A 16,449-nucleotide genomic window follows, 5' to 3' on the forward strand; every position below is an offset into this window, starting at 1 on the left:
GAACTTCCATTGCTTTTTATTTTTTTATTTTATTAAAAAAAATTTTTTTTAACGTTTATTTATTTTTGAGACAGAGAGAGACAGAGCATGAAGGGGGGAGGGGCAGAGAGAGAAGGAGACACAGAATCAGAAGCAGGCTCCAGGCTCTGAGCCATCAGCCCAGAGCCTGACGTGGGGCTCGAACTCACTGACCGCAAGATCGTGACCTGAGCTGAAGTCGGATGCTTAACTGACTGCGCCACCCAAGCGCCCCTTCCATTGCTTTTTAAAAAGGTAAATATAGTATAAAAATGCATTGCATCTGATAAAAAAAAATTTCATGTGACAGAAACTAAACCTGTAGCTTCTACTCTATCTCCATGCACCAGAGTAAGAGTCAAAATACTGGGCACTTGTTTGATTTTTTTTTAAGTTTATTTATTTATTTTGAGAGAGAGAGTGCAAGTGGGGAAGGAACAGAGAGAGAGGAGAGAGAATCCTAAATAGGCTCCACTGTGCTGTCAGCATAGAGCCCAACATGGGGCTTGATCTCACAAACCGTGAAGTCATGGCCTGAGCTGAAATCAAGAGTCAGACACTTCACTGACTGAGCCACCCACGTGCCCTGATTTTCTTAATTTAAGGAATTAGGTTTGTGTTCCCTCATTAAGAAAAGATAATCTTTAGCATCGTTGAAAGAGTTGATCAGGAAATGAGACAAAAATCAAGAGATCATATTCCTTTATTACATATATGAAATATAAAAAAAATTAACAGAGCAATATATATATATATATATATATTTTTTTTTTGCAAGTCCACAGGACCTCAGGAAAAAAATATGTTCTGTATGTGAAGTTAATCTTATGGCACTGTGGTTCATGTTTTGTATATTCAAGTACAGAAGAAACTGTATGTATTGTGGTTATGCATGGGTACAGATGAATAATAATGAAGACTGTAGTTTGGTGAACTATCACATACATTGTGTCAAAAAAGTGAGCAAATATAATGACCATATATTGTTAATAAAGATAAGGAGAAAACTGTCTCAACATTCAGGTTTAAATACTAAACACAAAAATAAAACAAATTCTGTGTCTATAATAATTTTTGCAGTGTTTACAAGTGCATTGCAAATAAATGATCTTTTAAAAATTTAAAGTCAATTTCCTCTTTATCCAAGCATATTTCTACACTTATGATTTCTTCTTCCTCTAATTTTAAAGTCTCATCTTGTTTAGTTTTTAAAAAAATTTTCATCATGGTTGGTATCTGTGGAATCTAACCTCTAGCCTGAAGCTGAGATTTGATATGCAAACATGTTCTTTTAGGTTGTATCTTCACATATTTTTTCCCCAAGTGTTCAGAGTTAAAACGTACAACTTCCTTTTGTCCACATGTAGTGGCAGTGCTTCTGTTTCAGTAGGTTTTCTTACACGCCCTTTATTTTTCTTTCTGTCAACAACGGTTTCCAAATTTTCACAACACAAGTGGTAGGTAGTAAAGTGCTTTATACAAGGAAATACTATATACATGTGGAGAGGTTCCATTTAACACCCCACAGACCAAAGTTCACACACATCACGCAAAGGAAGGCTCTTTTTTAAGAAAAACCTTTTTTGATACTAGGGTTGGGGAGTCCTTAAAATCTCCTTAATTGCTTTAAGTAGCACAAATATAAGTAACATATCTGAAGCTGGAAGGAGTCGTTGTTAGATGTACTGCCCTTAATGGATTACTGCTAAATATCACACTGCTGTTAAAAACTCTTAATAGTTACGAATTTCAGAATCAGTCCCATAGAAACCAGGTATCAGCATAGGAGTTTTCATTTGTCTTTATGAAACAAACTGTATTTAAACATGGCCTCCCAAAGAGTCAGGTTAGACAAGGCCTATGCATTGGAACATTTCTATATGTTTTGGCACTTAAAAAATTCCAGTTTCATTTTTGAGGTCTCCTTTCCATGAAGTTTGTGTTTCATACATAGAGAAGTGCCATTATGTGCTATATACCTTTATTGCTACTTGCACTCTCTTTTTAAAATATCCATCACTTTTCTTCCAAGGGATGGCTTCCAGTGCTGGACAAAACTTTTCATATTCACGACTAATTTGCCTGTTCTTACATCTTCATGTCCTGCCACAAGGTACTCCAAACCTAAAAGAGAACAAAGTTAGGGGCTATAGAGTATCATAATTTATTGAAGGAGAGAGATGTGACTTCAGTAATTTTATATGCACGGTTCATGCTTTTATATATTCATAGTCAAAATAGGGAGTCACAGGTAGTAAGAGCTAACACTTAATAAGCATTTACTATGTGCTAAATGGTTTACATGTATTATTTATTTAATCTTGAAAATAACCCTATGAACTAAGTCTTGTTTTTCTTCTTGTTTCACAAATAAGGGGACTGAGGCTCAGCAAGATTACACAAGTTGTTCAGTGTCTCCCAGTAAATAGTTAACACTCTGACTTAAGTTCAAGTCCGTCTGTAGAACTTTTACTTTATACTGTACCACCCTTCATGGTAAAGAAGTGAGGATTCTGTGCGTGCTTAGCACACTGCCATAAATTACTATTTCTTGGAGACTCACTATGTATGGTAGTGTATATTGAGGATTTTATAAAAGTGAAAAACCATTTGGGAAAACATATTGGAAGAGAGTTATAAATTATACAAAGTAACACATATTTCCTATAGAAAGTCAGTGTTGGGGTGCCTGGGTGGCTCAGTCGGTTAAGCGTCTGATTTCGGCTCAAGTCATGATCTCATGGTTCGTGGGTTCAAGCCCCGCGTTGGGCTCTGTGCTGGCAGCTCAGAGCCTGGAGCCTGCTTCCGATTCTGTGTCTCCCTCTCTCTCTGCTCCTCCCCTGCTCACACGCTGTCTCTCTCTCAAAAATAAATGAAGATTAAAAAAAATAAATAAAAAAAAAGTCAGTGTGTTTTTGGGATATAAGATGTTTGTTTGTCATATATTAAAAAAAAAACTTGAGACTTAACTGGACCTAGTGTTGACTTTGTAATTAAAAATTCTTTTCAGACTTCAAATAAAAAATTTTGGGTAACACAGAAAAATTAAAGGATGGTCTCATTACCTATACACTATAAAAAGGAAATATGTTAATCTCCTTTAGGAGATGTTTGTAATAATATCAATATTGGTATTTTGAAATAATTTTCTTTAATATTATAGGGTAGAGAAATAAGTAGTTATGTTTATAAGACAGCTTTCCAAGATAAAGAGACATATACTTTAAAACTTAAGGGAAAATAGTAGATGCTAAAATTAAGCTGAAAATACCAATTTAAACTCATGGCTTTATATGTACATATAAAAATTAATATATATTAATAAAATAATAAAAGTAAAACATATGAATATGGTATATATATATATATATATATATATATATATATATAACACTTGTCCACTGAAATGACCTAAAAAAAAGGCATTCAAGTAGCAGTGAACACCTATAATAGATATACTGTAGTCTCTAATTAAACAGATCTCACCAAAACAAAACAAAACAAGGCTTCTTGGACAAATGCTATTGCAGGTCCAGGGCGGGAAGATACAAGCTAGCATGGGACATCCTATTGTGCTAAAAGGCACAGAAGCTTTCAAAGATTAATTGGGATCAATTCAGAAGGACATGGGAGTTATCAAGAAAGGGTTACAACTTTTTAAAGTTGTGATAATCTGAGCACCAAGGAATATAATAATTTGTACCTATTGGTATCTATCTATTTGAATCAACCAATATCCATAATTCCAAAATGATACTCAAAAAAGAGAAATCTAGAAAAAACTAAATTGTCATCCTTTTTTTTTTAATGTTTATTTATTTTTGAGAGAGAGAGTGAGCAGGGGAGGGGCAGAGAGAGAGGGAGACAGCTCTGTTCTGACAGCAGAGAGCCCCGTGCAGGGCTCAAACTCATAGAACCCTGTGATCATGACCTGAGCTGAAGTTGGTTACTTAACCCACCGAGTGACCCAGGCACCCCTAATTTGTCATCTTTTGAGGAAGCTATTAAAACCATTACTTACTTTGAAAATTGGAAATTATGGGGAAAGACTTTAGCATTTATTCTGCCTTTTACAATAGGAACTATATTGAATGGTAACCTAATAGTTACCCATAGTTGCCCAACTACCCTAATAGTTGCCCAGTTTCAAAGAGACAGTCCCCTTACAGAAGCATCAACTAATAAATGAGGGAAGTTAGAAAAACGTCATTTCTCAAACTCTAATGAAATTGTTGATTCAGGAAGATTACCAATCAATGATAATGTCATTAAATCAATAGTTACTGGGAAACTGGATGTTTGTATCATGACTAAGTAATGCCACACTCATTATTTTCTAGTCTCAAAAGGGAAAACAAAACTGCCCAATGGAGAGACCAGACTGTCATCACTCTAACTCAAGGATCAAGTTGAGCAACCCTGATGGTGAGTGATCCGGTTACTATATGTCTTCTGATATGATTTAACATGAAGTACACACACAGCAATATCTCTAATGGATTCTAGTCCAAATATTTATCTTGAATCTATCAAGCTTTTCTTTAGAGATTACATAGGCAGTAGAGGGACAAGATAAATTACACCACAAGGAACCAACCAGACAAATATAGAAGGTAATACGATCTACAGGACACTTGGGCTGGTTTCTTCAACACTAATAATTTTTTCAACAATGAAAAGAGGAACTGTGCTTGAATAAAAGAGACTTGAGAGTCTTAAAAACCAGATACAATGTGTGATCCTGGATTGAACCTGACAAGGACAAATCAGTCCTAAAGGACATTTTGGGACCAGTTGGGAAATTGGCATGTGGTCTGAGTATTATAGTATATGAAAATAAACTATAATTGAAGGCAAAGATCACTAACTGAATAAAGTAGGTTGCAAAACAGAGTATAGTATGAATTTATTTTGGTTAAAAATTATAATATGTACATGCACAGAGGAAGACCTGGAAGGATTTACACTAAGCTGTTAACAGAGAATCTTTGGAGGTAAGAAATGTGACATTTTAAATTTTCCCCTAAAATTTTATAATGTACATGTATAGCTTCTATAGAGGGTTATATATTTATTTTTAAATATTTATTTATTTTTGAGACAGAGAGAGTGAGAGAGTGAGCTGAGGAGGAGCAAAGAGAGAGAGAGAGAGAGAAACAGAATCCTAAGTAGGCTCTGTGCTGTCAGCGCTGTCAACACAGAGCGCCATGTGGGGCTGGAACTTAAGAATCATAAGATCATGACCTGAGCCAAGATCAAGAGTCAGACGCTTAACCAACTGAGCCACCCAGGCGCTCCTTAAGATTTTTAAAATTTTTAAAAGTAATCTCTATACCCAATGTGGGGTTCAAACTCACAACCCCAAATCAACAGTTGGATGCTTCACCAGCTCAGCCAATCAGGTGCCTCAAGAGGGTTATTTAAAAAATTATTAAAAGAATTCAGCACTAAACTTAAAAACAGCTATGATGGTGTTTTCAAAAAAAAAAAGAAAAAGAGAAAATAATGATAGAGATTTTAAACACACTGTAGAGCACAAATGTAAGATGGATTATAAAATATTAAAATTCTTGGAAGAGTAACCTTAGCTTTTGCATGAAAACGAATCCCAATATTTAATTAACAGTCTAATTAAAATATAGTGGTCTTGATATAATATCATGTTTGTATCATACCTAAAGTAATAACATCTTCATTTAAAAACACAATACATAATTTTTAGGAAACTTCATTGCTAAGTCTAGTATTTTAAATGAATTTACTTTGAAACTATAAACAGAACAAATATGATAGGAGCTTGCCATTAATTTAAAGTATAAATATAAATTTGGGACACCTGGGTGGTTCCGTTGGTTGAGCATCCAACCCTTGGTTTCTGCTCAGGTCATGATCGCAGAGTCATGGGATAGAGCCCTGAATCAAGCTCTGTGCTGAGCATGGAGCCTGCTAAGGATTCTTTCTCTCTCCCTCTGCCCCTCTTCCCTGCTTGCTCTCTCTCTCTCTAAAATAAATAAAATGAAAAAAATTAAAGTATAAAAATAAACCAATAAAAATGATACTGAATAAATCCATAAATTATGGAGCAGTATCATGCCAAAAATTAGCATGGAAAACAATGTTATCTGTTGCATCACTTACTAGCATTTACATTTTGCTTTCCTATTTTTATGCTTTTGACATCTACTTTGCTACACATTTGAGGGCACAAGATTTATTTTGTTTCTTTAGAAAAAGAAAATATAATACTTTACTGCTAGTCTTGATATCCTAAATTGATTAATGAATGAGTAAATGTATGTATGAATGTAGGAATGAATGAATTTGCAGGGATGCCAATTAGATTGTTCCTTTTCAAAAAAGTAGCAGAGGAAGCAAGTTGGCGTGTAAGGTTTCCAAATTTTCTTATCAGCTTTCTTTGGCCTTGGCTATTGAACTTGTAAAAATGGAAAAACAAAGTGAAATGAAAGAGTGTCTGGTTTTGCTTTGGCAGGTTCCAGTCTTTTCTTCAAAGCAAGTAAACATGTTTTTAAGAATTCTTTGAATAATTGCGCTTATGTTTTCAATTGTGATGAACTCAGTTGATTCTTTGACTCTGGCAGAAACCTGATTAGGAAGTATAGTTTACTTCCTGGAGGGTGGCTCAGATGGTCAAAGCTTTTTTTTTCTTTTAGTGGCTTACTAAAAGACTGGGCATATTTTTTTTCTTTTGCCAAGATAGTAAAAAGTGCTTATAGGAAGAGCCTCTACATACAGATTATTAGGAAATAGAACTTAAATTTATGACTCTTAGTTTCCTGTATTCAAAATCCAAGATTCTAATTACTTCACTTGTTCTTTGGAAACATATTTATTTATTATTTAAAACATCCCCTTTTCCTTTTCCTTATTAAAATTTAAAATAACTTAAATAAAATACTAAAGGGGTATAAAAGGATGTAAGAGATTAGTCAACGGGTCAAAACGTCAACAGTTTTATATTATTTTAGATTGTTTAGGGGGTAATATTTTATTGACTGATTTTCTCTTTTTCTCTGTCACTCGGTTATCTGTTTCTCTCAAAGTTATTAATCAAAGACTACGGTAATTTCTTATTAACATAACTGGGGTTTCCTGGACTTTTATTTTAAAGGAATTAGATCCAGAGCATAAATTATGCACCTGTTTTAGCAGTGCCACTAAAATACAGATGGCAACTACATAAAGTGGAAAATACAGAGGATTTTTTAAAAAAAATATTTGTTTTGATAACTTACTATCTGGGTACTATGTTATTTTTTAGGTACTAATGGTAGGTACTAGAGATGTTGTGATCGAAAATCTAAATCCCATCCTCAAATTTAATGAAGGAGACAGAGAAATAAGCAGCTTATGGCACAGTATGAAAGTGTACTTGTAGAGCATAAAGGTAAGAATCCCATGCTTACTTACTTGTCTCTACCACTGTAGTAACATTTTAAGGTGCAAATTCCCTTAATTTCCAGTTTTTCTAAGATTCTACAGTGTTTTGTTTTTGTTTTTGTTTTTTTTACATTTCTGCTGTTTCTAATTTGGAACCAGAATGATCATTTAATGAAAAACAAGATGATGAGAACTTGAGAGTTGTTTTCTATCCAGGAGGAACAGATGCTTCTCATGCAATCGTAAAAATGAATTCAGTATTATTTGCACAGATGGAATGTTGCATTTGAATTTCCTTTGGGAGAAAATTCTACCCAGGGCACCGTAATAGGACCTAGCTTTCAGATGAAGTATTAGTGGTAACTAAATTATGAAAGTGTTTTCTATGCTACTGGCACATGGAACCAAGCTAAGACTTCTCTTTTAGGACAGAAAATATTATATTGCTGGATTTTAAAATGTTTCACTTTTTAGAACATGTGGAAGAGAAACAGTTTTTTGATGTCAGTTCAAAGAATACCATTTGGATTTTCCCCCAGAATTCAGATGGTGAAAAGGAGACATACTCTTGGTGAGTTGATTTCAGTTGTGGTTTAGAGAATAAGACAAGGAGCAAATCAGCAGAGACAAAGTAGTTACTAAGCTAGAAAAGTCTAATGCTTACCAGGATTGAGGATTGGACAAGTGCAGCCTCTGTTAGTCCACGATTCTGGATATAATGTTCGTTTTCCTCGTAAAATTTTCAATTTGGTAGATTTTAAGACTTTTTTTATCTTCACATTGACCTCAGCATGAGATCCTTTGTCATGAGCTGATAAAATCTTTATTTTTAGCACTGTAACAACACAATTCCAAAAGTCAAAATGTATAGGATTTCATGTTACCTGTTGAACTCTGAATAACTTAAATAAGCATTTCAGAGTATAATGGAAAAGTTAACTAATGATGATGCAAATGTGGAAATTTGCTTTTAAAATCATTAGGTTCGGGGCGCCTGGGTGGCGCAGTCGGTTAAGCGTCCGACTTCAGCCAGGTCACAATCTCGCGCTCCGTGAGTTCGAGCCCCACGTCAGGCTCTGGGCTGATGGCTCAGAGCCTGGAGCCTGTTTCCGATTCTGTGTCTCCCTCTCTCTCTGCCCCTCCCCCGTTCATGCTCTGTCTCTCTCTGTCCCAAAAATAAATAAACGTTGAAAAAAAAAATTAAAAAAAAAAATAAAATCATTAGGTTCATCTTGATGAACAGTGAGTAATATGTAGAATTGTTGAATCACTATAGTATATACCTGAAAGTAATATGAAATGGTATATTAGCTATACTGAAATTTGAAAAAACTAAAAAAAAATCATTAGGCTCACTAACTTTTGCATTGGCTTCACCTTATTTATCGATATTAACTATACTCTTCTTTCTTCGACATTTTCATCTGCTTCTGTTACTCCTATCATTATGCTAAGAGAAAATCAGCCATTTGCCTACTGCAAACATATCTTAAACACATTCAGCTATCAAATCCAAATAGAAAAAAGATGTATAGGAAGTAGAATTGTTATCCTGGTTTTTATTTAGATTCTGATTATATTTTACTCTGCGGCTCACTGTGTATAAAGTTATGACAAAAAACAAACAAAATGTTACTGCCAGAATATATTTTACATATTCTAAAGAGATTAAATAATTAAATAATTAAATAATAAAAATGGAGTATTTAATCTTCTTCCCAGACGTAAAATACAAGCCAACTGGGGTTGGAATGGCTGTCCTTCTATATGATGGCAGAGCTTCAATATTCTCTATAACTCATGATTCTATTATGCTATGCTCTTCATCTATGAAATGATGTGGCTAGGGGTTAAGCAGTTGGAATAACTTGGGGTGAGGAAGAAAGTAGATCTAAGGAACACTGGATGTATATTCTATACTATTAGAGGAGTTCTTACTGGCTCATCTATATCTTGATGGAAAATTCTGTGTAATGAGAGAACCCTACACTGGCTGGTTCCATTTCCTAAGAATACTGTTGTCAGATATCAGATATCTTTATAGAATCACCAAATTTTAGACTTCTAAGTGGTCTTAAGAGGTCATCTAATCTTGTTTTATGTATGAGGAAGCAAGTTATAAGAAATCAAGTGGGGGCGCTTGGGTGGCTCAGTCAGTTAAGCAGCCGACTTCGGCTCAGGTCATGATCTCGCGGTCCGTGAGTTCGAGCCCCGCGTCTGGCTCTTTGCTGACAGCTCAGAGCCCGGAGCCTGTTTCAGACTCTGTGTCTCCCTCTCTCTGACCCTCCCCCGTTCATGCTCTGTCTCTCCCTGTCTCAAAAATAAATAAACGTTAAAAAAAATTTTTTTTTTAAAAAGAAATCAAGTGAACTTTCCAAATTTGCATGACCAGTCAGTTAGAGAGGTATCAAATCCAAATAGATAAGATAATGCATGAAGGGTACGTAGTTCCTCACACATGGCTAATGCTCAGTAAATGTTCACTGTTATTTTTCCACTAGACTGTATGGTCAAAGAGAACAGGGACCTCATCTATTCATTATTATAACTTAATAAATATTTTCTAAGGAATAAACAAATGAATCAAGTTTCTTTTTTCCACTAATAGAATGGAGAAGGGAAACCATTTTTCCCCCCAAGTCTGTAGATGTGTTAATAAGAACAAGGTATTTCAGGATGTCTGGGTGGCTCAGTCAGTTGAGCCTTTGACTTTTGACTTCGGCTCGGGTCATGACCTCATGGTTCATGAGTTTGAACCCCGCATCAGGCTCCGTGCTAACAGTGTGGAGCCTGCTTTCAATTCTCTGCCCCCTCTCTCTCCCCCGCGCCTCAAAATAAATAAAAATAAACTTAAAAAAAAAAAAAGAACAAGGTAGAGCGTTCAAAGTTTCTTAAGCAAAAAATAGTACAATTGTATTAAAAGATGCCAGTGCAGTTGTTTGTAAATTCAGAGAGCTACCAAATATATGTAATATTGAAAACTAGTTGATATTTCCACTAAACTGACCATCTTTGAACTAAATTGTCCTGTTTTTTGCTTTTGATAGTAAATACCATTTTCTCAAAATGAATTTTTCTTTATTGGGCACTATACATTTCAAAAGTTTTCTTCTGTTATTTAGCCAAGTTGTCAAATGAAAGGAGGGAAATATGCATGTAATTTTAGATAAAAATTTATGAGTTTTTTTTTTTTTAGCATTTATTCATTTTGGAGAGACAGAGAGACAAAGCATGAGTGGGGGAGGGGCAGAGACAGAGGGAGACACAGAATCTGAAGCAGGCTCCAGGCTCTGAGCTGTCAGCACACAGCCCGATGTGGGGCTCAAACTCAAGAACCGTGAGATCATGACCTGAGTCGAAGTTGGATGCTCAACCAACTGAGCCACCCAGGCGCCCCAAGATTTATGAGATTTTTAACATTTACTTAGAAAAAAATCTTTTATGAGATTAAATACAATGTTATCAAGAACCTAGGAGGAAAAAAAGAACCTAAACACTTGGTTTCAGAGATCATGACTTAAAATTTTCTCTTCATTGTAATGTGTATTTCAGGCAGTATGAATTATGGAACAATAAAAAGCCTCAGATACTGGTGAAAAATATGTTGGCAAGATAAGGCATCTAGTATATTTAATAGTAAGCATAAAGCCATTTAGAGTTTGAAGATAGGAACAGTCTTTACATAGGCAGTAACATTTCCCTTTGTCTGTATTTCCCTGGTATTTGAAAAGTAGAGGAGTCTAGAATATACAGAGAGGACAGGGAAGAGGCTTGAGTGGACAGCTTGTCTCAGTGCTTCCTAAATATATATCCTCTTCCTTCTCCCTACCAGTTACTGAGCATATAGTGTATGCAAGGTAATGTGCTGTGTGCTTTTCAAAACTCTCATTTTATGGGAAAGGTGGCACCATCCAATTTTATAGATGAAGAAGTCTAGAGAGGTGAAGTTACCCAATAAACCAGAAATCCAATCCACGTAGGTCTGAATCCAAAGCTCAAACTCTTTTTTTTTTTTTTAATTTTTTTTTTAATTTTTTTTTTTCAACGTTTATTTATTTTTGGGACAGAGAGAGACAGAGCATGAACGGGGGAGGGGCAGAGAGAGAGGGAGACACAGAATCGGAAACAGGCTCCAGGCTCTGAGCAGTCAGCACAGAGCCCGACGCGGGGCTCGAACTCACGGAGCGCGAGATTGTGACCTGGCTGAAGTCGGACGCTTAACCGACTGCGCCACCCAGGCGCCCCCAAAGCTCGAACTCTTAATCACTGTGAAATAGTGTTTAAACTGATTTTTGCTTCATATTACTACATGATAACTGGCACAGGTTATTACTCGAAACTGGTAATACTACATAAAACTGGCACAGGAATCATTTTAGTGGCTAGGGACTTCCTTTTTAGGTTACTAAGACAAGAAGCATCCATAAGAAAGGGTTATGTGTGATGGTTTTCTTCTTTTTGTTTGCCTCTTTTCCTCATAGTAGGATGACTTTGCCTTTGCTCTAGCAGCCTCCTGCCCTCACTAGGACCTTTAACACCATCTCTATTAGGTATTATTATATTAAGACTAATGCTTTGATATTTTGAGAATGTCATAGACTAGACCTCCCATTTCCTAAAAAACTCTTTGGATTTAGTTTGAATAGATTCTTACAAGCATTCAGGATTTCAAACTCACCATATGAATATTTCATTCCACAGAATGCCTTGGGGTTTCCTAACACCTGTTCTTTACATTCACATTTACCTACAAAAAGTAAGTGAAAAATTGTGTCAGTTATTTACAAACAAGGAAGAGAAAAACAACAACAACAACAACAACACAAGTAAATCCAGGTAGCATAACTCATTTAAAAAAAAAAAACAACATTGAAATATAATTAACATAAAGTGTTATATTAGTTTCAGGTGTCAGGTAGCATAACTCTTTAAGACTTGAGTGATTCACATAATCCATAAATACTAAGAAATCATAAACAGTCATTCAAACAAAGTAGAGTCACTTTCTGAATTGAATTAGTTATCATCCAATAAAGTACTGACTTAAGAGAAATATACAAAGGTAGAAACAATGATATATTTTAATGCTTGTAATTGATGTTATGATAGATATAGTCCAGTATGAATATGCCATGCTAATGGAAAAGAAAAACTAAATGAATAAACTATAGAAAAGACACTTTCTTTTTACAATTAATGTTCACTACAGCAGCAAAAGTCAAATAGAGTAAAATAACTGGGCAGTCCTTTGAAGGTAATGCCATCCAATTTAAAAGTATTATTTCACCTATTATGTGCAGGACATGGTGCTATACACTTCAGAGTATATAAAGATGAGCAATATACAATTCTTGCCTGAAGGCTTACAATTCAGTAAGGTGAATAAAGCAAGTGTATAAACAGTGTTCTAAGACAGATACAATATGCTTGGGTGAGAGTCACATGTTTGGGAGGATGGAAAAAGGCTACATGGCTGAAGAAGGATTTGAAATGGACCCTGAAGAATAAGATATTTCCCCAACAGTTTAAATTATGCATTACAATTATTGTGTGTGACACATTTGTCAGGCCCTGTGGAAGACTTTCGACATGCCTTTGTACATAGTCTATATATAGCATTCTTATTTATCTGTTTCCTCTCTAAAGTGTGATCCTTGAGGACAACAGTTATGTCTTATTTATCTTTAAATCCCTAGAAGGAATAGGATTTCCGTTCTTACATATTTAATAATTCGATATAATTTTATCATCCCTCCCCTTCTGCCTTCATGCATTACATTAAATAGGCATTGAGTGGTGTAAACATAGGTAACATTTACTGAGGAAGAGCTACTATGTGCCAGGCACTATTTAAAAAAATTTTTTTTAATGTTTATTTATTTTTGAAGGAGAGAGAGAGAGACAGAGCATGAGTGGGGGAGGAGCAGAGAGAGAGAGGGAGACAGAATCTGAAGCAGGGTCCAGGCTCTGGGCTGTCAGCACAGAGCTTGATGCAGGGCTTGAACTCACAAGCTGTGAGATCATGACCTGAGCCGAAGTCGGACACCCAACCGACGGAGACATGCAGGCGCCCCTGTGCCAGGCACTGTTTTAAGTGTTTTACATTTATTTACTCATCTAAGATTCTAACACATAGAAATTTGAAAGAATATAGAGATAAAAGTGTGAGTAAAGGGGGCGCCTGGGTGGCTCTGCCGGTTAACCATCCGACTTCGGCTCAGGGCATGAACTCATGGCTCATGAGTTTGAGCCCCATGTTGGGCTCTGTGCTGACAGCTCAGAGCCTGGAGCCTGCTTCAGATTCTGTGTCTCCCTCTCTCTCTCTCTTTCTCCCCCACTTGCACTCTGGCACTCTCTTTCTCTCTCTCTCTCTCTCTCAAAAAAAAGATTAAAAAAAAATTAAAAAAAAAAAGAGTGAGTAAAGAAATGTAAGAGAGAAAGGCAGAGTGTGTTCATGGAAGAATAAATGTTTCTGTTTTTCCTGGGTACAGATTGAGTTGTGAATAGTAGAAGGCATCATGGAGGACCTTGACTGATAATGCAGTTAGGGCCTGAATTTAATTTGTTAGATAAAGGAGAAATTTTTTTTTAAATTTGAGTACAAGTCACATACAATGTTACATTAGTTTCAGGTGTACAGCATAGCAATTCAACAAGTCTATATGTCATGCTGTGTTCACCACAAATGTAGCTACCATCTGTCACCATGCAATGCTATTACAGTGTCATTGACTATATTCCCTATGTGGTGGCTTTTATTCCCATGACTTATTCATTACATAACTGGAAGCCTGTATCTCCTGCTCTCCTTCACCCATTTTGCCCATTGATAAAGACGAATTTTTGAAGTTTATCAGATTAAAGAAGTTACATGAATTAAATATATATAGGTATATATATATATACACATATATATATACATGTATATATATATGTGTATATATATATATATATATATATATATATATATATGAAAATTAACCTGGCATTACCATATCAAAAGTACCGGAAAAGAGAGAAAATGGAGATGGGGGCCAATTAGAAGATGATGATATTGATGGTAACAACAGTAACTGAATTGAGTGCCAACTATAAGCCATAAACTATGTAAGGAACTTTATATGGTCTTGTTTAATATTTATAATAACCTTATGGGACAGGCTTTATTAACAAATGAAAACATAAAGGCTCAAAGAAGTTAATTAGCTTATCCAAGGCAGCAAAGCTAACAAGTAGAAAAGCCAGATTTTAAGCCAGGGTCTGGGAGAATCTGAAGCCCCTGATCTTTCCACTGTACTGTCTCCCTAAGTCAGATGAAATGTAGGTCTGAACTAAAGAAATGGCTGTGGGTCTAGAAAAGAAGGAATATTAAGGGAGGATGCAGAGTTAGGGTCTACAAATCTTGTCAATGGATTGGATTACGGCAAGGGAAGAGGAAGCCTAAGGATGAACTTGGAGTTTCAGCTAAGATGACAGAAGACTAAAGTATTACTAACAGAAATAGAGACGTTAGGAGGAGAACACTTCAGGAGTGTGTAACTTATGGTTTTTGGTAGCAACCAATGGTTTAACTTAATTTTTGAAAGGATATGGAGTAGCTCATAGAAAGGAGAAAAAGCTGAAGAACCAGAACTCAGAAAAGACAAGAATCAGGACAGCGCCAGAGATCTAGGTACCAGGAACTGTTATACAGTCTCTTTTATGGCTGTGTCATTGGAATCACGAACTGTGATCACTTTCAGACTTTGTCACTTTCAGCTCACAATTTAAATTCCGGGGAGAGAACATCTGATTGGCCTCACCAAGACTTTACTAAATGGGGGAAGGCTGGTTCCCTAGAGAAAGTTTGGGTTAAGCTGCCACAGAAATAGCAGGAATAAAGAGGGGGAAATGGATCTGGGTAGGCAGAAACAACAGAGGTCTAGTATGAGGAGAATATAATGACTTAGAGTTGCTGACAGAATACGCAGGTGGAAATGGGAGTAGGATTCCGGTGAGATGAGGTTGGGTAGACATGGTAATGTGGCAAATAGTGACATGCTGACTCTGACTAAAGCTGTTAGAAACCAGAGAATGAGATTTTGCCAGTGGAAAATCACAGTGGAATTAAATAGTGGGAATGAGAAATCACAGGTGCTTAAAATTAGCTGTTGTGATTTGTTAAATAATATCGCGTATCAACTAAACATAGCAGAGATGGTTACTCCTTCAGGAATTGTAGTAACCTAAGTAGATAGCCCAGGGCCTTTGATAATTCCACCAAAGCTGGAGAGTATGGTAACCACCATGCTAAAAAAACCAACTGAGCTCCAAAGGGCATGTATTATTCCTTAACTTATGTTCTTTTTAGTCCTTCAGCCAACAAGAATATACAAAGTTCTGTTATTTGAAGATATTCTGTGGCTGCTTTCCAATACTCCCTTTTTCATGTTAAGAAATCAGACATTCAAATTTGTTTTTGAATGAATCTTTGTTGATCAGGCTTTATTTAACCCAGAGGTGTTTTCTTTTTTTAAAAATTTTTTAACACTTATTTATACTTGAGCGCGAGAGAGACAGAGTGCAAGCGGGGCATGGTTAGAGAGCAAGTGAGAGAGAATCCAGAGCAGGCTCCAGGCTCCGAGCTGTTAGCACAGAGCCTGATATGGGCTTCAAACTCGTGAACTGTGAGATCATGACCTGAGCCGAAGTTGGGCGCTTAACTGACTGAGCCACCCAGGTGCCCCCAGTTGTGTTTTCTAAAAGGAAATCTGGAAGGGGAGAAAAACCTAGTTAGTTAATACTGGGTTATGAGAAACATCATTTACAGTTCTGTGGTACCAGGTAAAGCCAGTTGTGTTGAACAAATTCTATAATACTAGTTCAAGCCAGTTTTGTTATATAAGTTCTGTGGTACTAGTTAAAGCCAGATTTGTTGTACAGGAGGTAAAAGTATGTATCTAATGTTCTCTGTCTCACAAGAAGTGGTAGAAATTAAGGGTATCTTGCTGGTATAGTGCATTACGCTTCTAGTTATGGAAACTTATGGTAGGT

General features: G+C 35.9%; 1 protein-coding gene across 2 annotated transcripts in view; it reads right to left on the reverse strand.

Moving 5' to 3' along the window:
- Window positions 1–1,601: 1,601 nt before the first annotated feature.
- The window catches only part of NTN4 (netrin 4), a 125,010-nt gene continuing 110,162 nt past the window's right edge, over window positions 1,602–16,449 (reverse strand). The window contains exons 8-10 of one of the 2 annotated variants that reach the window (XM_047066885.1): window positions 12,095–12,163; window positions 8,081–8,251; window positions 1,602–2,142 (exon numbers count right to left, since the gene is read on the reverse strand). In XM_047066885.1, the coding sequence (XP_046922841.1) occupies window positions 2,006–2,142; window positions 8,081–8,251; window positions 12,095–12,163 (377 nt within the window). In that variant the 3' untranslated portion in view covers window positions 1,602–2,005. The remainder of the gene's footprint in view (window positions 2,143–8,080; window positions 8,252–12,094; window positions 12,164–16,449) is intronic. The other variant, XM_047066886.1, reaches the window with a different exon arrangement.

Source organism: Lynx rufus, unplaced genomic scaffold, assembly GCF_022079265.1.
Source record: "Lynx rufus isolate CCGP_SWC_20201006 ecotype Redwood Valley unplaced genomic scaffold, mLynRuf1.p SCAF_7, whole genome shotgun sequence".
Classification (NCBI taxonomy): Eukaryota; Metazoa; Chordata; class Mammalia; order Carnivora; family Felidae; genus Lynx; species Lynx rufus.